Below are 26940 nucleotides of genomic sequence, written 5' to 3' on the forward strand. Positions count from 1 at the left end.
TTTGATTTTGCTATTGTTGATAATTTGTCACAGCAACTACATTATTACGGATTCCAATAATGTCTACTGACATGGTGTGTGGTTGTGTTCAGAATTAGCCACTCATTTGAAATCATTTACTAGTAGGTCAGTTCAAAGATTCCATAATGTAAAGGGATTCTGATTAACCCTATATAAGTTTTCCCTGTTCTAGTAGGATTTTTCTGATATTTTCTTAATGGCATTTTACAGCAAAAGCCACTTGCTCAGATTCATCAAGGTGCAGATGATCAAGCAGGTCTTGATGAAGGGTGGTATTGAAGTCATAAGATTCTGGTTCTTTAAAGAGGTTGTCCACTACTTTTACGTTGATTACCTATCCTTGGGATAGGTCATCAATGTCCGATTGGCCGGAGTCCGAAACTCGGAACCCCCACCCCCCCGCGCGATCAGCTGCTATCGGTGTAGGTCGGCAGGATTCACTTTCCGAGCTGCTCTGTCTTGGTACTGGCTGCCGCAGGTTACTGCACATCCACCTCCTTTTGATTTTAATAGGAGAATGTGCAGTATCAATCATTGGCCACGACCAGAAGGCAGTGAGTACTTTCTGCTGTCGCCCGCTGATAACAGCAGATTGGCGGATGAGCCAGAACCAAACCAATTAGACATTGATGTGTCAATGTAAAAGTAGTGGACAACCTCTTTAACCCCTTAGTGACAGACAATTTGGTACTAAATGACCAAGCCAATTTTTACAATTCTGACCACTGTCACTTTGTGAACTTATAGCTCTGGAACGCTTCAACGTATCCCACTGATTCGGAGATTGTTTTTTTCATGGCATATTGTACTTCATGTTAGTGGTAAAATTTCTTTGATATAACTTGCATTTATTTATGAAAGAAAAATGGAAATTTGGCAAAAATGTTGACAATTTTCAAACTTTTAATTTTTGTACACTTAAATCAGAGAGTCATGTCACACAAAATAGTTAACAAAATTTCCCACATGTCAACATTACAATCAGCAAAATTTTCAAAACAATTTTTTTTTTTTGTTGTTGGGACGTTATAAGGGTTAAAAGTTGACCAGCGATTTCTCACTTTTCCAACAAAATTTACAAAACCATTTTTTTCTTTAGGGACCACCTCACATTTGAAGTGAGTTCGGGGGGGTCAATATAACAGAAAATACCCATTCTAAAAACTGCACCCCTCAAGGTGCGCAAAACCACATTCAAGAAGTTTATTTACCCTTCAGGTGCTTCATGAGAACTAAAGCAATGTGGAAGGAAAAAAAAATGAACATTTTACTTTTTTCACAAAATTTTTTACTTTGGAATCAATTTTTTTTTTTACTTTCACATAGGTATCAGGAGAAAATGGACCACAAAATTTGTTGCACAATTTCTCCCGAGTATTTCAATACCCCGTGTGTGGGGGAAAGCCACAGATGGGTGCATGGCAGGGCTCAGAAGGGAGGGAGAACCAATTCACTTTTTGAACGCAAAATTGGCTGGAATCAATTGTGGCGCCATGTCGCGTTTGGAGACCCCCTGATGTACCTAAACAGTGGAAACCCCACAATTCTAACTCCAACCTTATAGCCCAACCCCAACATTGGCCACATTTTTGAACTAAAATGTTGCTTTGACCCCAAGGTTATAATTTTCAAAAGGGGTAATAAGAGGAAACGAATAGTACAATTTGTTACACAATAATACAATACCCAATATGTGATAGGAAACTTCTTTCAGTGTAAAAGCTCAGAATGGAAGGAACACCAAATTACAGTGCGATTTTGCTGCACTGGTTTGAGGGTGCCATGTTACATTGGCAGACTCCTGGGGTTCCAGAACAGCAGAAACCCCCCATAAGTTATGTCATTTTACAAACAAAACCTCTCAATGAATTCATCTAGGGGTGCAGTTAGCATATTGACACCACAGGTGGGTCACAGAATTTTATACCATTGGGCAGTGAAGAAAAAATTACTACATTTAAAAAACAAAATAGTTTTAGCCCTAGATTTTAAAATTTTCCCATGGGAAAATGGTTAAAAACGTGCCAAAAAGTGTCTCAAAATTTCTGCTGAACGTGTCAATACTCCATACGTGGATGTGCAATACTGCTTTTCCACACAGCGAGAACCAGGAGGGACAGAGCACTATTTGCCTCTTGGAGAACAATTTATTGTAGAATAGTTTGCGGACTCCATATACAGAGCCCCTAAGTGCCAGAAGAGCAGAATCGACCCCCCTTCAAGTAACCCCATTTTAGAAAATACACCCCTCTGGGAATTTATCTATAGGTGTAGTGATGATTTTGTCTCCATAAGTGTTATCCACAAACAAGCAGAAGGAATGTTGCAGAGTTTAAATTGCAAACTGTAGTTGTAGCGACCACTACATTGTAGTGACTAGTACATTGTGCTCAGCTCATGCTTCTGGAAACATGCACCCATGAATTAGGCAGGCTGTCACCGCTACAGAAATGCCAAACATGTGGAGGCTAAATGTGGTTTAGGCACACTGGGGCTCAGAAGGAAGAGGGGCATTAGGGAGCGCAGAATTTGTTGGATTTATTTTGTGGGGCGGGGAGCTTTATAGCTTTTACAGTGCCTTTGGGAACATTTTACAAAACATTTGGGATCACATTTATCCGACGCTCTTCGCTAAGCACTTACTTTGCGGTTTTCATCTAAATCTGAGTGACGCAATTCAGATGAAACCCCTGAGGGATCCATTCACTATAATGAGACAGCAGAATTACTCTGGACTACGTCTGGCTTCTGTTCAGCATTGTCCTTTTCTGGGGTGCACAAAACTGTGCCAGACCGTGCTTTTATCCACGCATAAAAAGACCTCATTATAGGGAATCTTCTGCTGGGGGTTCCGCCTGAATCCCTATTTCAGAGATTCACACGGAAGCCCGATGTAAGTGCTAAAGGCAGAGCACAGGATAAATGTGAGCTGATCTTTGGGAAGCAGAATGAGCAATCAACAGCAGGTGAAGAATTGGTTTTAGTTATTTATTTTTTAGACCGTTCCTTGCGTGGTATAATAATAATTTTTATTTATATAGCGCCAACATATTCCGCAGCGCTTTACAACTTATAGAGGGGACTTGTACAGACAATAGACATTACAGCATAACAGAAATCACAGTTCAAAATAGATACCAGGAGGAATGAGGGCCCTGCTCGCAAGCTTACAAACTATGAGGAAAAGGGGAGACACGAGAGGTGGATGGTAACAATTGCTTTAGTTATTTGGACCAGCCATAGTGTAAGGCTCGGGTGTTCATGTAAAGCTGCATGAACCAGTTAACTGCCTAAGTATGTAGCAGTACAGACACAGAGGGCTATTAACTGCATAAAGTGTATGAGAACACGATGCAAGGAACCTGATTATGTGTTTTGTTTTTTCTATTTTTAATAGGCCACACAGGGATAGTTAGGTTAATGCGTTGAGGCGGTAGGCCAGTCTGAACAAATGCGTTTTTAGGGCACGCTTAAAACTGTGGGGATTGGGGATTAATCGTATTAACCTAGGTAGTGCATTCCAAAGAATCGGCGCAGCACGTGTAAAGTCTTGGAGACGGGAGTGAGTGGGAGGTTCTGATTATTGAGGATGCTAACCTGAGGTCATTAGCGGAGCGGAGGGCACGGGTAGGGTGGTAGACTGAGACCAGAGAGGAGATGTAGGGTGGTGCTGAGCCATGGAGTGCTTTGTGGATGAGGGTAGTAGTTTTGTACTGGATTCTGGATTGGATGGGTAGCCAGTGTAATGACTGGCACAAGGTAGAGGCATCGGTGTAACGGTTGGTGAGGAATATGATCCTGGCAGCAGCATTCAGGACAGATTGGAGCGGGGAGAGTTTGGTAAGAGGGAGGCCGATTAGTAGAGAGTTACAATAGTCCAGACGGGAATGAATAAGAGAAACAGTAAGAGTTTTTGCAGAGTCGAAAGTAAGAAAAGGGCGAATTCTAGAAATGTTTTTGAGATGCAGATAAGAAGAGCGAGCCAGTGATCGGATGTGGGGGGTGAATGAAAGCTCGGAATCAAGGATGACCCCAAGGCAGCGGGCATGTTGCTTTGGAGTAATGATTGAACCGCACACGGAGATGGCAATGTCAGGCAAAGGTAGGTTAGTAGAGGGAGAGCACACGAGGAGTTCAGTTTTTGACAGGTTCAGTTTCAGATAGAGGGAGGACATGATGTTAGAGACAGCAGTAAGACAATCACTGGTGTTTTCTAAGAAGGTCGGAGTGAAAGCAGGAGAAGAGGTGTATAATTGGGTGCTATCAGCATAGAGATGGTACTGGAACCCAAATCTACTGATTGTTTGTCCAATAGGGGCAGTATACAAAGAGAAGAGGAGGGGGCCTAGGACTGATCCTTGAGGAACCCCAACAGTAAGGGGAAGGTGAGAGGAGGAGAAAGCAGCAAAACATACAGTGAAGGATCGGTCAGAGAGATAGTTGAAGGATCGGTCAGAGAGATAGGAGGAGAACCAAGAGAGAACGGTGTCCTTGATGCCGATGGAGCGGAGCATAGTGAGGAGGAGCTGATGATCCACAGTGTCGAATGCTGCGGAAAGATCCAATAGAATTAGCATGGAGTAGTGACCATTAGATTTAGCTGTTAGTAGGTCATTAGAGGCTTTAGTGAGGGCAGTTTCAGTAGAGTGTAAAGAGCGGAAGCCAGATTGAAGAGGGTCGAGAAGAGAGTTATCTGAGAGATAGCGGGTAAGACGGGAGTGGACCAGGCGTTCCAGGAGTTTAGAGATGAAGGGAAGATTAGAGACAGGTCTATAATTAGCGGCACAGTTTTGGTCGAGGGAGGGTTTTTTAAGTAATGGATGTATGATGGCATGCTTAAATGAGGAGGGAAAAATACCGGAAGTGAGGGAAAGGTTGAATATTTTTGTTATGTGAGAGGTGACAGCCGGGGAAAGGGACTGGAGGAGATGTGACGGAATGGGGTCACTGGTGCAAGTGGTCGGGCGAGAAGATGCAAGGAGCCTGCTTACTTCTTCTTCAGTAACTGGTTCAATTGCTTTAGTTATTTGGACCAGCCATAGTGTAAGGCTCGGGTGTTCATGTAAAGCTGCATGAACCAGTTAACTGCCTAAGTATGTAGCAGTACAGACACAGAGTGCTATTAACTGCATAAAGTGTATGAGAACACGATGCAAGGAACCTGATTATGTGTTTTGTTTTTTTTTTTTCTATTTTTATAAGTAACTAGATGACTTATTTGGGCTGGTGCAATGCTAGTGATACCAGATTTATATGGGGGTTTTTATGTCTGGCTGTTGTCACACACTAAATAACTTTTTTTTTTTTTTTTTTTTTTAACAAAAACAAGTTTTTGCATTGTCGAATTTAGATGGCAGAAATATGGAAAAATTATAGCTGCCAGTCATGTGAAGGCTTGTTTTTTGTGGCACAAGTTGATGTTTTTATTGGTACCATTTTCGGGCACGTGGCATTTTTTGATTGCTTTCCATTTAGATTTTTGGAAGGGAGAATGAACAAAAACCAGCAATTCAGGATTTTTTTTTGCTGTTCTGCATGTGGTAAAAATGATAAGGCCGTTTTATTCTTCGGGTCATTATGATTACAGCGATTCCACATTTATATTTATCTTTATGCTCTGCCGCTTTTACACAATAAAAACTATTTTAAAGAAAAAAGTTGTTTTTACATTGCTTTATTCTGAGAGCTATAACTTTTATTTTTACACTTATTGAGCTGTTTTTTGTGGGAGGTTGAAGTTTTCATTATTATCAATTTTATTTCCATTTGACTTTTTGATTGCATTTTATTTCACTTTTTGTATGGCGGCATGATGAAAAAGCAAAGTTTTTGCTGCTTTTTTTTTTTTTTTTTATAACAGTATGTCACAATAGTTAACTCTTTTGTGCAGTTTTATAGGTCGGGTTGGTCCGAATGCAGAGATAGCAAGTGTTTTTACTTTATTTCTTTTTTATATAAATATATGTTATTTATTGGTTTCAATTTGTTTTTTTGGGAATTTTTTTTTCAAAATTCAATTTTTATTGAAAGGTTAAATAATTTCCAATCACAAAAAAACAACAAAAAGAAAAGTATAGCTAGGACAATATCAGCATCAATATATCATAAAATATAATCATAAAGTCCAATATAACATCAAGTTATAGGAAGAAGAAAAAAAAAAAGAAGAGGGAAGGGAACAATGTTAGGCCATCAGTAATAAAATTATGAAGTTACTGAAATCCAATGGGAACCATACATAGCATAGCCAGGCGCGAACCAACACGGAGCACAATCCGGACAGAGGAGAAACGCACTTTAATATTTCTTTATTTTTTATACTTAGTCCCTGTATGGGACTTCAATTATTATGATCACTTTTCTCATGTATTGCAATACAAATATATTGCATTGCATAAGACCTGTCAGTTTTAGTCTTGTAGATTGCCTATTGGGCTATATGCACATGTTGCGGATTTGACTGTGGAATTTTCTGTGCAGATTCTGCATTTCTTGGCAGAAAATGCATGTCAGAATCTGAGTTTTTTGTGGATTTGCTGCAAATTTCTTCCTTTTCTTTTTTTCTTTACCCCTGCGGATTTCTATTATGGAATGGGTGTGAAAACGCAGCAGATCCGCAAAAAGAATTGACATGGTCCTTTTTTGAATCTGCTGCGTTTTCAGTGTGGATTTTTCCGCACCATTAGCACAGCATTTTTTTTGCCATTAATTTACATTGTACTGTAAATCACTTGCGGAAATCACTTGAGCAGAAAAAAACGCTGCGGATCCGCAGGAAATCTGCAACGTGTGCACATACCCTTAGACTCAGATGCTGGTTGAGCCTAACAGGCCACCATATCTGGCAGACCAAGAGGTCATCATGTGTCCTCCGGCTACCATGACAACCTTCGACTCCCCTGTGATGTGAACATATCTCATCATAGGGGGGCATCAGAGAGGCGAGTAAAGCAGTGCTCTCCCTCTCACCATCTTCTAAATGCAGCACTCGCAGCAGCTAGAAGACAACAAGCTGTGAGGGCCATCGCTCTGCACCAGAACCGCAGCATTTGCAGGATCCTGGGGGTCCTGAGTGCTGAGAGACCGCTGACTGTAGAGAAATATCGGCGCTGCACAGAGCACTGCAAGCGCAGACGTTTATCTGCAATGGGCGGTCGAGAGGTGGTTAAGCAAGAGGCACCACTAACTAAACACCATGAAGATAAAGGAGATCTCCAAACAAGTCAGTGGCAATGTTTTTGAAAAGTACAAGTCAGGGTTGGGATTAAAAAAAAATAAAAATCCCAATCTCTGATGATCCCCCATGCACCATCAAATCCATTATCATCAAATGGAAAGAACACGGCACCACAACAGACCTGCCAAGAGAGGGCGCCCACCAAAACTCTCACCCAGGCAAAGAGGGCATTAATCAGAGTGGTAGCACAGAGACCAAAGGTCTGCAGTGTTCCCAAGAAGACTGGACTATCTGTTCATACGACCACAATAAGCCGTACACTCCTGAGAGGTGGCCTTTATGGGAGAGCGAGTAGAAAAAAAAAAAAAAAAACTCATTTACTTACACACAAAAATTGTAAGGCTCGTTTTGAGTTTCCAAAGACATGTGGGAGACTCCCAAATGTATGGAGGAAGGTGCTGTGGCCAGATGAGAACATTGAACTTCTTGGCCACCAAGATAAATGCTGTGTCTGGCCAAAACAAACACAGCTCATTACCCCAAGAACACCATCCCCACAGTGAAACATGGTGGTGGCAGAATCATGCTGTGTGGATATTTTTCAGTAGCAAGGACAGGGGAAATGGTCTGAGTTGAGGGGAAGATGTATGGTGTGAAATACAGGGATATTCTTGAGCAAAACTGGTTTCCCAAGTAGAGACTGGAGTATCTGTCCACACAACCACAATAAGGCCGGCGTCACACTACCGTAGAATACGAGAGTGCTATGCGAGAAAACATCGCACAGCACTCGGGCCAGTGTTAATCCATGGGACAGCTCACATCACCGCTTATTTTCTCAGGTGTATTCAGCATGCGTGTAAAATCGCAGCATGCATTGGAGGAATGGGCGAGGTCATTAGTATGGTTTAATTAAGATTATTAAAGGAGTCTGTGTCTTTTGGATTTTTTTCTGGGGTAGTAATGGGGGCGTCTTGTTGACGTCTCTCCATTACTAACCTCGGGACTTGATGTCACCCGACAATACAATGGTGACACCCCCCAACTATCACTCTACTTACCATCGCTACAGGGCAAGTGTGGGAAGAGCGAGACTAAGTGCCAGAATTGGCGCATCTTAGAGATACGCCTTTTCTGGGGTGGATGAGAGTTGATGTTTTAAGCCGGGGACGGGGTCAGGGGGAGAGGTTGGACGGCACAGTACCAAGGGCCCCTTTCCTAGGCTATCAGCCCGCAGCGGTCTACATAGCCTTTGCTGGTTATACATTTTTTGCCAAAATGGGAAAGAAAAAGGATGTGTCGGCTGCTGAGAAGCAACAAATTGTGGAGTATTTAGGTCAAGGCAAGAAGTATGTAGCTGATTCCCAGCACACACGTGTGCGTGCTGATAAGGAAAAATTGAGGACTCTTTCCAACAGGCAATTGCGTAAGGTTAAAAGAGCAGCTGCAAAAATGCCTTGTCATAGCAGCAGACAAGTTTTTGAAGCTGCTGGTGCCTCCAATGTCCCCAGAACAACAAGATGCAGGGTCCTTCAGAGGTTTGCAGCTGTGCGTAAGCCATCCTGTCGACCACCTCTATCCACTGCACACAAGCAGAAACGGCTCCAGTGGGCCAAACAATACATGAAGACTGACTTCCAAACTGTTTTGTTCACCGATGAGTGCCGTGCAATGCTCGATGGTCCAGATGGATGGAGTGGAGGATGGCTGGTTGATGGACACCCCATGAAAACACGGCTAAGGCGCCAACAAGGAGGAGGTGGAGTAATGTTTTGGGCTGGAATCATTGGGAGAGAGATTGTCGGCCCCTTTATGATCCCTGAAGGGGTAAAGATGAACTCCATAATCTATGTGGAGTTTCTAAAACAACACTTCCTGTCATGGTTCAAGAGGAAGAACCGTGCTTTCCGCAGCAAGATCATTTTCATGCATGATAATGCACCGTCTCATGCTGCAAAAAACACATCTGCATCTCTGGCTGCTATGGGCATAAAAGAGGACAAACTTATGGTGTGGCCACCATCTTCCCTGACCTCAACCCCATTGAGAACCTCTGGAGCATCATCAAAAGGAGTGTCTATGATGGCGGGAAGCAGTTCACATCTAAGCAACAGCTCTGGGAGGGTATTCTGTCCACATGCAAAACAATTGAAGCAGAAACCATCCAAAAACTGACATTCAATGGACGAGAGCTCAGAAGCTTTTTTTGAACAAGGGGTCCTATGTGCAAATGTAACATCACCTAGAATAAAGTTTTCACTTGAAAACTGTTTGATTTCATTTTGTAATAAGCTGATAATGCTTATAAATTCACAATTGACCATTTTTTTTGTTCAAAATTAAAAAAAAAAAAAAAAAGGTTGAAAACTCTGCTGTGCATAATAATTTGGAACATGCATTTTGAGTGTTTATTTTTTTTAAAAAGATACTGTTTTCATAGGCAGTTTGTTCCAAAACATTGCAATTATACTAGAATAGTAGATGACTGGAAAATAACAATGACTGCAATTCAGATAGGTAATTTAGAGAAAATGAGGAAATATTATTTGCATAATAATTTGGAACACAGTGTAAAATGGTACCTAAAGAGTTAAATAAAGATAAAGACACACTGACACAAAATCTGCGTTAGGCTGGGGTCACACTTGCGAGAAAGTCGCACGAGTCTCGCGCCTCAAAACCTGGCACTGCCGCCGGCACTTCGGCTGCACAGAAATACATGCCGCTGCACACTCTGGTCCCGAGTGCCGTGTATTGAGGTGCAAGACTAGTGCAAGATTCTTGCAATTGTGACCCTAGCCTTAAACGCAATATCTGCTTAAATTAAAAAAAAAAACAAATGGCGTGGGCTCCGGTGCAATTTTCTGCGCCAGAGACAGAAAGCCAGCGACTGGGGGCCAATGTTTATAGCCCGGGAATGGGTTAATACCCATGGATCTTCCCAGGCTATGAATATCAGTCTGAGGCTGTATATTTAGCCTTTACTATTAAAATAGGGGACCCCCCCCCACAAAAAAAAAAAAAAAATACGACGTGGGGTCCCCCTATAATTAATAGCCAGAAAAGGCTATGCAGACAGCTACGGGCTGATATTCATAGCCTAAGAAGGGACCAAGGATATTGCCCCCGGTTACAAACACCAGTACACAGCCGCCCCAGAAATGGCGCCAATTCCAGCACTTAGCCTCTCTCTTCCCACTGCCCTGTAGAGGTGGCATATGGGGTAATAGATTGGGAAGTTGATGCAACCTTTGAATTGTCAGGTGACATCAAGACTGTTTAGTAATGGAGAGGCATCAATAAGATACCTATCCATTACTAATCCTATAGTAAGGGGTTAAATAAAGACACGTTGGTTTATTATTATTATCATTTTTATTTATTTTTTTATTTTTACAGGTGATCGAGGGCTTTGGGGACTAGCTGTATGGTGAGTATGTACTGTATGTCTATATGTGTCTACAGTATGTGGTTTTTGTTTTGTTTTTTTACACTTGAACACAGTAGCCGGATGATGAGACTACTACTGTCCCATCATCCGGCTCGCTGTCAATGTAGCAGGTATAGCCAGATTGGACTAGTAATCCCATCGGACGATGCCTGCCTACATACAGCCCCGCACACACACACATACGCACAGCCCCGCAAACTCCCGCGCGAATGCACACACACACACACACACACACACACACACACACACACACACACACACACAGACACGCACATCTTCTCCGCCCACACAGTCTTCCCCCTCCCGATCTGCAGCGTTTCTCGCAGGCAAATCCGCAGATCATTTTTAAACCTGCAGTTTTGCTGTGGATTGACCTGACACAATGAAAGTCAATGACATGCTGCGGAAAATAAAACGCCACAAATCGGCGCTTTTTTCCCGCAGCATGTGCACAACAATTCTCAATTTCACATTGACTAACATTGCTTGTGCACTACACTGCAGATTTGATGCAATTCCGCACGTCCAAAAATGCTGCGGATCCGCATCAAAATCCGCAATGTGTGCACATAGCCTAACAGGAGGCGGGGGACAGTGATGCCGGAGCGGATTGGGCGTCACAACACCGCACAAGAGTCCAGGGAGACTGAATAAAGACACTGTGGGAATGGCGCCGGCATAGGAGGAGAGAATAAGCTTTATTATTTTGTGGGGGCCAAGCATGGTGTATGAGAATTAGTTGGCCAAGTAGTGGACAACTTTAACGCGTGCACACCCTTATCAGGAAGGGACTTAAACTTGAAACAGTGAAATTACCTAGACGGCCCTCAAAAATGTATGAAAAGCCAATTAGAAAATTGGCTCAGGAAGCAGCCAAGTGGCCTAGAGCAACATTAAAGGAGCTGCAGGAATTTCTTGCAAGTACTGGTTGTGCCTCCCATATTCTTCATAGGTCTGTCCTGTGGAGTAGGGTAGCCAGACGGAAGTCTTTTACAAAGAAAAATATTCAAGCCTGGTTATGTTTTGCCAAAACCTACTGCCAACAGCATGCAGGAAAATGTGTTAAAGGCCAAAAAGCTCAACCTTATTCTCATCAGACCATAAGTTCCAAGAGGTTTGGTGCAAAGCCAACACTGCGCATCACCAAAAAACCACCATACCCACAGTGAAGCTGTTGTTGTGACACTAACGCCCAATCAGCGCTGGTGTCACTGTCCCTGCCTCCCATCGAATTGAGCAGGAAGAGAATGTCTAAGACCAGCTGCAGCCCTGACTTCCTTTTCATGTTCGATTTCTCCAGAGGTGGGGACAGTGACGCCAGGGCTGATTGAGCGCCGGCGTCACAACAACCCCATCAGAGCCGGGGTAAAGTGGGTGCCGACACCGCGGGAACAGCGCTGGCACAGGAGGGGAGTATAACTTAATATTTTATGGGGGGGCAAACATTTTGATCAAGAAGGGGAAGTGTTATAATGCTTTATGTGCAAAATTGCTGAAGATCTGTAATATACACATATGCCAACCATGACACTGTGTAAGGAAGAAACTGGTCTAGCCAGCTGCACCAAATACATTATGCCATGTGCAAAATTTAAATAAGTTTGTAAATGCACAATTTTGGACACTATTTACCTCCTGAATAAGCAGAGGTTTATATTTTACCTTGTTTTGCATCAAGCAAGTTTTGTTTGTGCACTTTTTTCCTCTCCTTCAAAAAGATTTTTTTTTCCATTCTGTTGATGTAGCCATATGATTTGCTTTTGTGGGAAACGTTGTAGTTTTGAACGACATGTATTTTTTCATACAATCTAATGGAAACCAAGAAAAGGGTTTTCTAAAGTGTGGCGAAATGGTAAAATGGAAACTAAAAAAAATAAATAAATAGAAAAACAAATTCAGCCATTGTTTTTTTGCTTTTGTTTTCATGGAATTCATAGTATGGCAAAAAAAGACCTGGCAAAAGGATACTTTGGGTCAGTAGAATAATGACGATGCCAAACGTACGGTATATAGTTTATTATTATTATGTGAACTTCACTTTCAACAAGTTTGCATAATTTAGAAGTACAAACAAATACAATGGGCTTTGTAATACATCTCAGAGAAATATGCCTTTCTTCACTTACGAGCCACTTCATCCCCTGGATTCACAGCTACAATGACCAGTACTGCTTTTGTAATTTACTGCATGCTGCTGCTGCTTTGGTCTGTGTGCCATCTAAGGAATGAAGAGCAGGTCCAACATCAGGAAGGGGGCTAAGATCTCTGTGTGCTCAATTTAGGAGATATAAAATAGTCTCCACTCACTAGCTCAAGAGACAGTGAAAAAAAAAATAGAAATGGAGCACGCAGAAGGGAAAACTGGTAAAAATCTAGGATGCAAGTCAAAATGTTCTGAAATATAAATTATATATACTCAGATCAGCCGTTTCTGAGACTCCATTTTTTTCCCTTTTATTTTTCATTCGATAGAGTGGTGTGCGGGTTATATTTGTGTGACAACATGACATTCTTCTCACCCTCCATCACTGTCCTCAAATTGTCACCCTCATAAGGGAATGGCGCTGTTGTCACTCACATACTCGAGAGTATGAAATTAACATGAAAATATAGCCTCACATATTATGAAAAAAAAAAGCAAAATTTAAATATCCAAGTGCGAAAAAAACAGAACAAAAAATAAAACCCCACCACACCCCTTTACAGCTCTTTATAAGGCTTGAATGAAAAAAAAAACAAAATCCAAAAAGGTGCCTGGTCAGAAACAGAAGTAAATAACCTGGCCTTGAACTGGGTAAAAAAAAAGTAACATGAATGCACTTTCATTTTAACCACTGCACACCAGAGCCCGTTTTCACCTTCCTGACCAGGCTACAATTTTTCAACCTGACCTGTGACCATGTGGTAATAACTCTGGAATGCTTCTTCATATACAGTTAGGTCTATATGTATTTGGACAGAGACAACATTTTTCTAATTTTGGTTATATACATTACCACAATGAATTTCAAACAAAACAATTCAGATGCAGTTGAAGTTCAGACTTTCAGCTTTCATTTGAGGGTATCCACATTAAAATTGGATGAAGGGTTTAGGAGTTTCAGCTCCTTAACATGTGCCACCCTGTTTTTAAAGGGACCAAAAAGTAATTGGACAATTGACTCCAAGGCTATTTCATGGACAGGTGTGGGCAATCCCTTCGTTATGTCATTCTCAATTAAGCAGATAAAAGGCCTGGAGTTGATTTGAGGTGTGGTGCTTGCATTTGGAAGGTTTTGTTGTGAAGTAAACATGCGGTCAAAGGAGCTCTCCATGCAGGTGAAACAAGCCATCCTTAAAAGGGCCACTGTCACCCCCTCCAGCCGTTATAAACTAAAAGAGCCACCTTGTGCAGCAGTAATGCTGCATTCTAACAAGGTGGCTCTGTTAGTTTTTGGTTCAAGTATTCCCAAAATAAAGCTTTTTGAAACTTATCCAAAATACCAAGATCAACCTCTACCAGAATGAAGGAAAGAGAAAAGTATGGCGAAGGCGTGGTACAGCTCATGATCCAAAGTATACCACATAATCTGTAAAACACGGCGGAGGCAGTGTGATGGCTTGGGCATGCATGGCTGCCAGTGGCACTGGGTCACTAGTGTTTATTGATGATGTGACACAGGACAGGAGCAGCTGAATGAATTCTGAGGTATTCAGAGCCATAGGCTACTTTCACACTAGCGTCGGGCTCGGCCCGTCGCGGTACGTCGGGCCGAGGTTCCCGACGCTAGCGTTGTCTCCGCTGCACAACGGGGGCAGCGGATGCATTTTTCCAGCGCATCCGCTGCCCCATTGTGAGGTGCGGGGAAGTGCGGGGAGGTGGGGGCGGAGTTCCGGCCGCGCATGCGCGATCGGAAAAAGCGGACCGTCGTGAGCAAAAAACGTTACATGTAGCGTTTTTTGGTCCCGACGGTCCGCCACAACACGGCGCAACCGTCGCACGACGGTTGCGACGTGTGTCAATCCGTCGCAATACGTCGCTTAATGTTAGTCTATGGGGAAAAAACGCATCCTGCAAGCACATTTGCAGGATGCGCTTTTTCGGCAAAACGACGCATTGTGGCGGATTGCAGTTAACGCTAGTGTGAAAGTAGCCATACTCTGTGCTCAGATCCAGCCAAATGCAGCCAAACTGATTGGTTGTCGTTTCATACTACAGATGGACAATGACCCAAAACATAAAGCCAAAACAACCCAGGAGTTTATTAAAGCAAAGTGGAATATTCTTGAATGGCCAAGTCGGTCACCTGATCTCAACCCAATTGAGCAGCATTTCACTTGTTAAAGACGAAACTTCAGACAGAAAGGCCCACAAAAAGCAACTGAAAACCACCGCAGTGAAGGCCTGGCAGAGCATCAAAAAGGAGGAAACACAGCGTCTGGTGATGTCCATGAGTTCAAGACTTCAGGCAGTCATTGCCAACAAAGGGTTTTCAACCAAGTACTAAAAATGAACATTTTATTTAAAATTATTGAATCTGTCCAATTACTTTTGGTCCCTTTAAAAACAGGGTCGCACATGTTAAGGAGCTGAAACTCCTAAACCCTTCATCCAATTTTAATGTGGATACCCTCAAATGAAAGCTGAAAGTCTGAACTTCAACTGCATCTGAATTGTTTTGTTTAAAATTCTTTGTGGTAATGTCTATAACCAAAAGTAGAAAAAGGTTGTCTCTGTCCAAACATATATGGACCAAATTGTACCAGTTAATCCCTTAATGACCGCCAACACGCTTTTTAAAGACGCTGAGAAATAAGGGTATTGTTCCCACTCTGCCATCCCTGGGCCCTCCTGCTCCGGCCCTCTACATCATCTTCCTGAAAGTAAATGGCGGGTGCACGTGCAGTACGTGCCTGCTGAGATCTGCCGTCCGGTACCCAGCAACAATGAAGGGTTTTTCCTATTGGTTCCTTTTTGATCACTGTGATAGCTGATGGATGCTCGGGTATGCACGAAGTATCACGGATCCCATTTTTTGGGGGTGTCTAACAGCTACAAAACATGTGGGGCAGGGACGCCAGCATGTTATTGAGCACCTGCGATACTCGGTGCATACCCGAGCACGCGATGCAAACTGGAGTAGCAAGCACTTGCGTTCAACACTAATGACGACATATTCAATATGACAACCTAATGCTATCAAATTCTGTGTCGTACCTATGGGTTCAAAATGCTCACCACACTACTCAAGGATTTTATCCAGGGGGTCTAGTCTCCAAAATGGGGTCACCACTGTTTAAGCACACCAGAGGCTCTCCGAATGCGACATGGAGTCCGCTCTTGATTCCAGACAATTTCACATTCAAAAAGTCAAATGCCGATCCTTCCCTTCCGAGCCTTGCCGTGCACCTAAACAGTGGATTTCTCCCACATATGGGGAATCTGCGTACTCTGGATAAATTTTGTGGTCCATTTTCTCCTGTTACGGTTGTGAAAATAAAGTTTGGGTCTAAAATAAATATGTGAAAAAAAGTTAAATATTCACTTTTTCCTTCCATGTTAATTCAGTTCTCATAAAGCAACTGAAGGGTTAATAAACTTCTTGAATATTGTTTTGAACACTTTGAAGGGTGGAGTTTTTAGAATGGTCTTTTGGGTATTTTCTGTCATATAGACCCTTCAAAGTCATTATAATGATGTGATGTGGTGTGGTTCCCCTCCTCTGGTCATAAGTATTCAGACCCTTTGCTCAGTACTGAGTAGAAGCACCCTTTTGAGCTAGTACAGCCATGAGTCTTCTTGGGAATGATGCAAGTTTTTCACACCTGGATTTGGGGATCCTCTGCCATTCCTCCTTGCAGATCCTCTCCAGTTCCATCAGGTTGGATGGTGAACGTTGGTGGACAGCCATTTTCGTCTCTCCAGAGATGCTCAATTGGGTTTAGGTCAGGGCTCTGGCTGGGCCAGTCAAGAATGGTCACAGAGTTGTTCTGAAACCACTCCTTTGCTATTTTAGCTGTGTGCTTAGGGTCAGAGTCTTGTTGGCAGGTGAACCTTAGGCCAAGTCTGAGGTCCAGAGCACTCTGGAAGAGGTTTTCAACGAGGATATCTCTGTACTTGGCCGCATTCATGTTTCCTTCCATGACAACCAGTCGTCCTTGTCCCTGCAGCTGAAAGACACCCCCATAGAATTATGCTGCCACCACGTTTCACTGTTGGGATTGTATTGGGCAGGTGATGAGCAGTGCCCGATTTTCTCAACACATACCACTTAGAATTAATCACCAAAAAGGTCTATCTTCGTCTTATCAGACCAGAGAATCTTATTTCTCATAGTCTGGGAGTCCTCCATGTTTTATAGCGAACTCTATGTGGGCTTTCATATGTCTTGCACTGAGGAGATGCTTCCATTGGGCCACTCTGCCATAAAGGCCCGACTGGTGGAGGGCTGCAGTGATAGCTGACATTGTGGAACTTTCTCCCATCTCCCTAATGCATCTCTGGAGCTCAGCCACAGTGATCTTGGGGTTCTTTACCTCTCACCAAGGCTCTTCTCCAACTCATTGCTCAGTTTGGCTGGACGGCCAGGTCTAGGAAGACTTCTGGTGGTTCCATACGTCTTCTATTTAAGGATTATGGAGGCCACTGTGCTCTTAGGAAACTTGAGTGCTGCAGAAATTCTGTTGTAATCTTGGCCAGATCTGTGCCTTGCCACAATTCTGTCTCTGAGCTCCTTGGCCAGTTCCTTTGACCTCATGATTCTCATTTGGTCTGACATGCACTGTGAGCTGTGAGGTCTTACATAGACAGGTGTGTGCCTTTCCAAATCAAGTCCTATCAGTTTAATTAAACACAGCTGGACCAATGAAAGAGTAGAACCATGTCAAAGAGGATCACAAGGAAATGGCAGCATGTGACTTAACTATGAGTGTCTGAGCAAAGGGTCTGGATACTTATGACCATGTGATATTTCAGTTTTTCTTTTTTATTAAATTTGCAAAAATTTCTGCATTTCTGTTTTTTTTCAGTCAAGATGGGATGCAGAGTGTACATTAATGTGAAAAATGAACTTTGTTTCATTGCAGCCATTTGGTAATTTCAAAAAAAGAGTGAAAAATGTAAAGGGGTCTGAATACTTTCCGTACCCACTGTATGTCAGAAAACCATCAACCAAAACCCCACTTTAAAAACTGCACCTCTCAATGTATTCAAAACCACATTCAAGAAGTTTATTAAATCCTTCTGGCGGTTCACAAATTAACAAAGTGTAATAAAAAAAGAATTTTTTTTTTTTTCGTTGTACTTGAAGATGTTACTTTAGCCTCAAATGTTGCATTTTGACAAGGTTAATAGAAGGAAATGGACTGTACAATTTATTGAGCAAACAGCCATGCAACCAAACAGTTGAGCAGGAAAGGGAAGCAAGTTGACTGTTGAAGCACAATTTTGGCTAGAATGGATTGCAGACGCCATGTCACATTTGGAGAGCCGCTATGGTGCCAAAATATTCCACCAGTCACCCCATTTTTGAAACCGTGGGGCACTTGGATTTGAGTGTGTAGATTTTGCTGTATGTCAGTTGGCATAACATTTTCGATTGCTTTTAAAAGGCTAGGCTAACTTACGTAAGGGTATAATACACAACTCAGACAGGACCTTATAGAACCATTTGGAAATAAACAGGAGTTCAAGATTTTTTTAATTTTTTTTTTTTTAAACACCGTTCACTGTGCAGTATACGTTATTTTTGCACACTATAAAATAATAATTATTTTTTTTAATAATTTGTTTTTGCATCACCATGTGCGGTATAACCTATTTTTCCACAGACAGCTGTGTGAGGGTCTTGCTTGGGGAGATCTTCACCTGAAGTGATGCCTCACCTCAATCAAACTAATAATTAGCTTTCCTTAGAAAAAAACATAGTTGGGAAATCAAATTCATATCAAATCTCCTCTAGGCTCAAAAATGAACTTATACAGTGGGGCAAAAAAGTATTTAGTCAGTCAGCAAAAGTGCAAGTTCCACCACTTAAAAAGATGAGAGGCGTCTGTAATTTACATCATAGGTAGACCTCAACTATGGGAGACAAACTGAGTAAAAAAAATCCAGAAAATCACATTGTCTGTTTTTTTAACATTTAATTTGCATATTATGGTGGAAAATAAGTATTTGGTCAGAAACAAACAATCAAGATTTCTGGCTCTCACAGACCTGTAACTTCTTCTTTAAGAGTCTCCTCTTTCCTCCACTCATTACCTGTAGTAATGGCACCTGTTTAAACTTGTTATCAGTATAAAAAGACACCTGTGCACACCCTCAAACAGTCTGACTCCAAACTCCACTATGGTGAAGACCAAAGAGCTGTCAAAGGACACCAGAAACAAAATTGTAGCCCTGCACCAGGCTGGGAAGACTGAATCAGCAATAGCCAACCAGCTTGGAGTGAAGAAATCAACAGTGGGAGCAATAATTAGAAAATGGAAGACATACAAGACCACTGATAATCTCCCTCGATCTGGGGCTCCATGCAAAATCCCACCCCGTGGGGTCAGAATGATCACAAGAACGGTGAGCAAAAATCCCAGAACCACGCGGGGGGACCTAGTGAATGAACTGCAGAGAGCTGGGACCAATGTAACAAGGCCTACCATAAGTAACACACTACGCCACCACGGACTCAGATTCTGCAGTGCCAGACGTGTCCCACTGCTTAAGCCGTACATGTCCGGGCCCGTCTGAAGTTTGCTAGAGAGCATTTGGATGATCCAGAGGAGTTTTGGGAGAATGTCCTATGGTCTGATGAAACCAAACTGGAACTGTTTGGTAGAAACACAACTTGTCGTGTTTGGAGGACAAAGAATACTGAGTTGCATCCATCAAACACCATACCTACTGTAAAGCATGGTGGTGGAAACATCATGCTTTGGGGCTGTTTCTCTGCAAAGGGGACAGGACGACTGATCCGGGTACATGAAAGAATGAATGGGGCCATGTATCGTGAGATTTTGAGTGCAAACCTCCTTCCATCAGCAAGGGCATTGAAGATGAAACGTGGCTGGGTCTTTCAACATGACAATGATCCAAAGCACACCGCCAGGGCAACGAAGGAGTGGCTTCGTAAGAAGCATTTCAAGGTCCTGGAGTGGCCTAGCCAGTCTCCAGATCTCAACCCTATAGAAAACCTTTGGAGGGAGTTGAAAGTCCGTGTTGCCAAGCGAAAGCCAAAAACATCACTGCTCTAGAGGAGATCTGCATGGAGGAATGGGCCAACATACCAACAACAGTGTGTGGCAACCTTGTGAAGACTTATAGAAAACGTTTGACCTCTGTCATTGCCAGCAAAGGATATTTTACAAAGTATTGAGATGAAATTTTGTTTCTGACCAAATACTTATTTTCCACCATAATATGCAAATTAAATGTTAAAAAAACAGACTGTGATTTTCTGGATTTTTTTTTCTCAGTTTGTCTCCCATAGTTGAGGTCTACCTATGATGTAAATTACAGACGCCTCTCATCTTTTTAAGTGGTGGAACTTGCACTATTGCTGACTGACTAAATACTTTTTTGCCCCACTGTACACTGCAGAAACTTTCATACATTAAGAGTATCCCAATACAGATGCACACTTGTAGTTATAAGGGCTAAAACTCAATTTTACATGAACATTTAATCAAAGGGCATAAAGCTGAGCTGAAAGTCTATTGTGGCTAAATGTATTATATATACAAAAATGAAGCAAAAATATACGAAAACAAACATTAAAGGCAAGGTGTTGCTACACTATGAGGGGACATATCCTTTGAATGAACCAAACAGAAATTGTGCAAACCGTGCTAATACAGGATACAGACAGAACAGTCACTACTTTATTAAGAAATCGGACAGACAATTCCCTATAAATTGAGCAGGCTGTCAAACAAGTTGGAAAAAATATAGTAATCTAGCACCCAACAAATGTTTCGCTGTTTCATCATCAGGGGGCATGGCATCATAAAGCAGTACTTATTTTTGTTTAATTTTAATACATTTATTTTGGGCACAATATACTCTATCCACTTGTGCTTTTTCTTTATGCCCCCTGATTTTAAGTGTTCAACTACATAAAAAAATGTATATCTAGAACTCAGCTTGGGGCAGAATTTTAGCCACAAACAATTTTCGTTGTTTTTAAACATATTTCAAGTCTCATTTATACAAGACGTGAAAATTGTCTAAAAACTCATGGCAGTGAAGGCGTTTGTTCTTGGTCATATATGTTATGGAGGTTGCATAAAGGTCTTATTTCTATTAAAATGACACTGATTAAAATCAGACAGACCCCATCAAAGGTTTTTTCTTTTAAACAACAAAGACAAAACCACAAACAAGCTGTGCTTTACTCACCCTCCATCACTGCAACCCAGTGTCTGTAGCGTCACTTTGACAGAACTGAACTTCATGGCTCTGCCCGAGTAGACAGCACAAGCCGCTGAGCTCACGGATTGGCTGCAGCGCCGTTGATGTGACATCAGCGTTGCAGACAACAGACACTGGAAGGGTGAGTAAAGCACAGTGTATATTTTTTACAATGAACTGCACCTGGTGACAACTATCATGAGAATGTGAAACTCCTATAAAGCTAATGTTCATCCATCATGGACATTCTGTTAAACCTTTGAATTTCCATTCTACTCTAATTAAATAAGGAAACAAAAAAACAACAAAAAAAACAAACATATACCATCCAAAAGCACAGATGTAAACAGCAGAATAAAACAGTTGAAATATTTGGGTAGTTTGCAACAGAATGGGTTCTCACCTGACTGAGCAGTTGTCCGTGGAATATTGTGTTTACTACCTTCAGCACCTGTTTGGTGAGCTTCCTCTGGGAGATGGGGATAAGTATCCTGTGCTTGCTACCTTCAGACTCCAGTTCTTGTTGCACTTTGTCCAGCAGCTCACATAGGAACTCCTGGGCATCTTGTTGGTCATATCCCCTGAAAGCTGGTATGAGACTCCACACAGAATGCAACATGGCAAAGGGCGAAACCAGCGCCCACTTCCCTGACCACATTACACGGAAGAGTGTGTGCAGTTCATGGCAGAGGGACAGTTGTTTGGTGCTGGGTTCCTTGGCTTGAATTAGCTCCAGGTTTTTTTTGATTGATGACCCCCCACCATTTAGTCCATGGCCCCCAGGTGGGTACCCTGAAGCAATGTTACCCGTACGGTGCTTGCCATTGGTGCCTTTATTTGCCAACAGTTCTTCCTTCTCACTGGGGTCCAGGGTGAGGAAGCATTCCCTGAACTTCTGCAGGTGGCTCAACACTTGCAGTATAGAGTTCATATAGCAGGTGTTTCCAAGGTTGCGAAGCCCAGTCACTCCAGGAGTCACAGTAGGCTTGATGGAATACAGCTGGTTAAACCGTCTTTGGGCTTCCTTCCTTGAAGCAGAACTGCTGGTTGTCATGTCCCTGAATTTTCGAGGAATAAGGCTATCCCTGTGCGTATGTGATAGCAGACGGGCACTTTTCCTAGGGGGGGTGTTTGCAAGTTCTTCTAAAAGACGCCGTTTTACTTCCAGTCTCCTTAACCTAGCCTCTTCTTTTTTCTTCTCAAGTTCTGCCTGGTGTTTTCTTTCTTCCAATTTCAGCTGTCCCCTAGAAGATTTTTCAAACCAAAGCCGTAGTGCCTTTGTCAACAAGGTTTGGCGTCTATGACGTAATGCCTTAAGCATCAATGGCTGCCCTTGTAATGACCTATGGCATCCAGACCCTTCCCTGGCTGTAGTTTGTGATCTCAAGCTTCTGCGACTTGAAGCTTCCTGCTTTTGACTCCGTACAGCAGAAAGTGCACTTCTCAGTAGCTTTAAGTCTCCCTCTGGGTTATCATTTAACACATAGTCCTGGCACAAGTAGCAGAAGACATATAGTTCATGCACCTCCATAACCAAGGGGTGGCTGCTTTCCTGAAAGTGTCGCAAGGCATGCTCTTCAATATAACTACCACAAGCCACATGTGAACACTTAAGACATGCCCACACGGATTCTTTTGTATTACAGTCTACACAGCGCCATTTCTGAGGATTTAGGATGGAGTGGTCTTGCGCCAACCGTAGACGTCCCACGTGTTTACATCTATCCATGTCTCACAAGAAGATCCCACAGAACACTCTTAAATAGAGAAAAAAAAAATATTTAAAAAAATGTCCAATGCAAAAACAAAAAACACCATAGTCATACAGACTAGAAACATTTGTAATGCATTGTTACAAGTTACTTTATTTTACCAAGTAAGAAGTACAGTGCAGATTCCTCACTAGAAATCACTGATCTTATTGAATGATTTGCATTTTGCAGATTCTGATTAACTGGCGAATCAATTCCCCAGGCTTAAGGTTCCACTCCAGTGTTTTGTTTTATTGCAGCACTGGAGTGGTGCTACTAATCTAAGTTACACATAACTAGTCTCATACTTACCTGCCACATTCTTCATCTTTTATTGGCGCCGCTCTGGTCGGTCAACACCAGGTGGTGACCATCCGCATCGCTCTAGTGTTTGCTGGTCATTTCAGAAGTCACGAATCAATGTAAGTCTATGAGAGCCAGAACGAGGATCTCATAAGACTTACATTGAGAGCTGGTGATCGTTACCCCTGACCTACAGACAGTCAGAAGTAGTGGTCACAAGCTGGTAGCACTGGACAGTGGCCATGCCAGGAACAGCTGAAGACAACAGTTGGCAACTATAACACAAGGGTCTCCAGTATTGAAGTGTAAAAAAAACAAAAAACACACTAAGACTAGCTAGGTCAGACCTGGGCAAAGAGTGGCTCGGGCCACATCTGGCCCTCTGGCTGTTCCCGTCCAGCCCGCAGACCGAGACAGTGGCCCATGGGCCGCACCACGCCCTCCCCCACCCGATGCCACCGCTATTCGCATCTTCAGGATGCAGACAGTAGTGAATACACTGGTGGTGAAGATGGGGCCACCAGCCTTTTCTTCCACCAATCAGTATATGAGACAGTAGACGCGATGACGTCATTTCATCATGTTAGCTGTGCACTGCGGAGTCAGTCTACCAGAGCAGGGATCAGAGAGCTGAGGGAACAGGAGCAAGGAGAGTATGTGGCATTTTATTTTTCTCCATGTGTGGTGGCTCAGTTGGTATACAAGAGGCTATGTAGGGTGATGTCAGTGTACTTAATTCTGCTCAAAATTAAGTGATAATTATTAATAATTGAATAAACCCCTTTAACCCTCCCCCGAAGGCTGTTTGCAAGTTAATGACCAGGCCAAATATCACAATTCTGACCAGTGTCACTTTATGAGGTAATACCTCAAACGCTTCAACGGATCCCACTGATTCTGAGAATGTTTTTTCGTGACATATTGTACTTCATGATGGTGGTAAAATGTATTCGATATGACTTGCGTTTATTTATGAAAAAAATAGAAATTTGGCAAGAATGTTGCATTTTTCAAACTAATTTTTTGTGCCCTTAAATCAGAGTTATGTTCTAATTATACACACACCTCATAAAATTAGAATATCTTCAAAATGTTTATTTATTTCAGTTCTTCAATACAAAAAGCGAAACTCATATTAGATAGAGTTATTACAAACAAAGTGATCTATTTCAAGTGTTTATTTCTGTTAATGTTGATAATTATGGCTTACAGCCAATGAAAATCAAAAAGTCATTATCTCAGTAAATTAGAATACTTTATAACACCAGCTTGAAAAAATGATTTTAAAATCCGAAATGTTGGCCTACGGAAATGTACATCCACTAAATGCAATCAATACTTGGTTGCGGCTACTTTTGCATCAATTACTGCGTAAATGCAGCTTGGCTTGGAGGCAATCAGCCAGTGGCATTGCTGATGTGTTAAAGGGAACCTATCACCCCGTTTTTTTCGGTATGAGATAAAAATACTGTTAAATAGGGCCTGAGCTGTGCATTACAATAGTGTAGTTTGTGGACCCCGATTCCCCACCTATGCTGCCGAAATACGTTACCAAAGTAGTCATTTTCGCCTGTCAATCAGGCTGGTCAGGTCGGATGGGCGTGGCTTCTTCCCCCAGATATTGCGTAGTTTTCCGTTGGTGGCGTAGTGGTGTGCGCATGTCCAACGTCCCCAATCCTGCACGGGGGGGTGAAAATAGCAGCGATGTCCGTTATTCCATTGGTGGTCGGTGGGCACGGCCATCTTCCTTTGGCCGCGCGTGCGCAGAAGCGGCGCTCTGCTGGCCGCGGCTTCAGGAAAATGGCCGCGGGATGCCGCGCGTGCGCAGATGGAGATCGCGGCGGCCATTTTCCTGAAGCCGCGGCCAGCAGAGCGCCGCTTCTGCGCACGCGCGGCCAAAGGAAGATGGCCGCGCCCACCGACCACCAATGGAATAACGGACATCGCTGCTATTTTCACCCCCCCGTGCAGGATTGGGGACGTTGGACATGCGCACACCACTACGCCACCAACGGAAAACTACGCAATATCTGGGGGAAGAAGCCACGCCCATCCGACCTGACCAGCCTGATTGACAGGCGAAAATGACTACTTTGGTAACGTATTTCGGCAGCATAGGTGGGGAATCGGGGTCCACAAACTACACTATTGTAATGCACAGCTCAGGCCCTATTTAACAGTATTTTTATCTCATACCGAAAAAAAACGGGGTGATAGGTTCCCTTTAAGGAAGACCAGGTTGCTTTGATAGCAGCCTTCAACTCATCTGCATTGTTGGGTCTGGTGTCTCATCTTCCTCTTGACAATAGTCCATAGATTATCTATGGGGTCAAGGTTAGACACGTTTGCTGGCCCATCAAGCACAGCGATACTGTTGGTTTTAAACCAGGTATTGGTACTTTTGGCAGTGTGGACAGGTGCCAAGTCCTTCTGGAGAATGAAATTTCCATCTCAAAAAAGCTTGTCGGCAGAGGGAAGCATGAAGTGCTCTAAAATTTCCTGGTAGAGGACTGCGCTAACTTTGGTCTTGATAAAACACAGTGGACATACACCAGCAGATACCATAGCTCTCGAAACCATCATTGATTGTGGATACTTCACACTAGACCTTGGAAATGAAGGTCCCAAAGTCGGGAGGAAAAGTGGAGAGACAGACAATCCAAGCTGCTTAAGGTCTAGTGGACATACAGGTATATACTATATACAGGGGAGATGACATACAGGTATATACTATAATAATACGTGGGCTGTGCAACATAATACGTGGGCTGTGCAACATAATACGTGGGCTGTGCAACATAATACGTGGGCTGTGCAACATAATACGTGGGCTGTGCAACATAATACGTGGGCTGTGCAACATAATACGTGGGCTGTGCAACATAATACGTGGGCAGTGCAACATAATACGTGGGCAGTGCAACATAATACGTGGGCAGTGCAACATAATACGTGGGCAGTGCAACATAATACGTGAGCAGTGCAACATAATACGTGGGCTGTGCTATATACTACGTGGGCTGTGCTATATACACTACGTGGGCTGTGCTATATACTACGTGGGCTGTGCTATATACTACGTGGGCTGTGCTATATACTACGTGGGCTGTGCAATATACTGCGTGGGCTGTGCAATATACTACATGGCCTGTGTTATACACTACGTGCGTGGGCTGTTATATACTACATGAGCTGTGTTATATGCTACGCTGGCTGTTATAAACTACGTGGCTGTTATATGCTATGTGGGCTGTTATACACTCCGTGGGCTGTGCTATATACTACGTGGCTGTGCTATATACTCCGTGGGCTGTGTTATATACTACGTGGCTGTGCTATATACTCCGTGGGCTGTGCTATATACTCCGTGGGCTGTGCAATATACTACGTGGCTGTGCAATATACTACGTGGCCTGTTATATACTACATGGCCGGCCGCGAACAATCAGCGACAGGCGCAGTCCGGCCGCAAATTGGCGCGGGATTTGAACCACGCTTCGCTAATTGGTCGCGGCCGGGCGAATCCTGTGTATTCAATGTATTATTCTAAAATCTTCATAAATAAACTATATACATATTCTAGAACACCCGATGCGTGAGAATTGGGCTACCATCTAGTATACTATATACAGGGGAGATGACATACAGGTATATACTGAGGGGAAAATGAGAAGTGTGAGTGCAAAATGAGAGGGCGTAAGGGGGAAAATGAGAGACGTGAGGGGGAAAATGAGAGACGTGAGGGGGAAAATGAGAGACGTGAGGGGGAAAATGAGAGACGTGAGGGGGAAAATGAGACATGTGAGGGGGAAAATGAGACATGTGAGGGGGAAAATGAGAGGCGTGAGGGGGAAAA

At 42.9% G+C, this 26940-nt stretch overlaps 1 protein-coding gene across 2 annotated transcripts in view; it reads right to left on the bottom strand.

Moving 5' to 3' along the window:
• The window catches only part of USP49 (ubiquitin specific peptidase 49), a 109711-nt gene that overhangs the window by 21133 nt on the left and 61638 nt on the right, over positions 1-26940 (bottom strand). For both annotated transcript variants that reach the window (XM_077295309.1, XM_077295308.1), the window contains exon 2: positions 21434-22787. In XM_077295309.1, coding sequence (XP_077151424.1) covers positions 21434-22759 — 1326 coding nt within the window. In that variant the 5' untranslated portion in view covers positions 22760-22787. The remainder of the gene's footprint in view (positions 1-21433; positions 22788-26940) is intronic.

Source organism: Ranitomeya variabilis, chromosome 3 (genome assembly GCF_051348905.1).
Source record: "Ranitomeya variabilis isolate aRanVar5 chromosome 3, aRanVar5.hap1, whole genome shotgun sequence".
Taxonomy (NCBI): Eukaryota; Metazoa; Chordata; class Amphibia; order Anura; family Dendrobatidae; genus Ranitomeya; species Ranitomeya variabilis.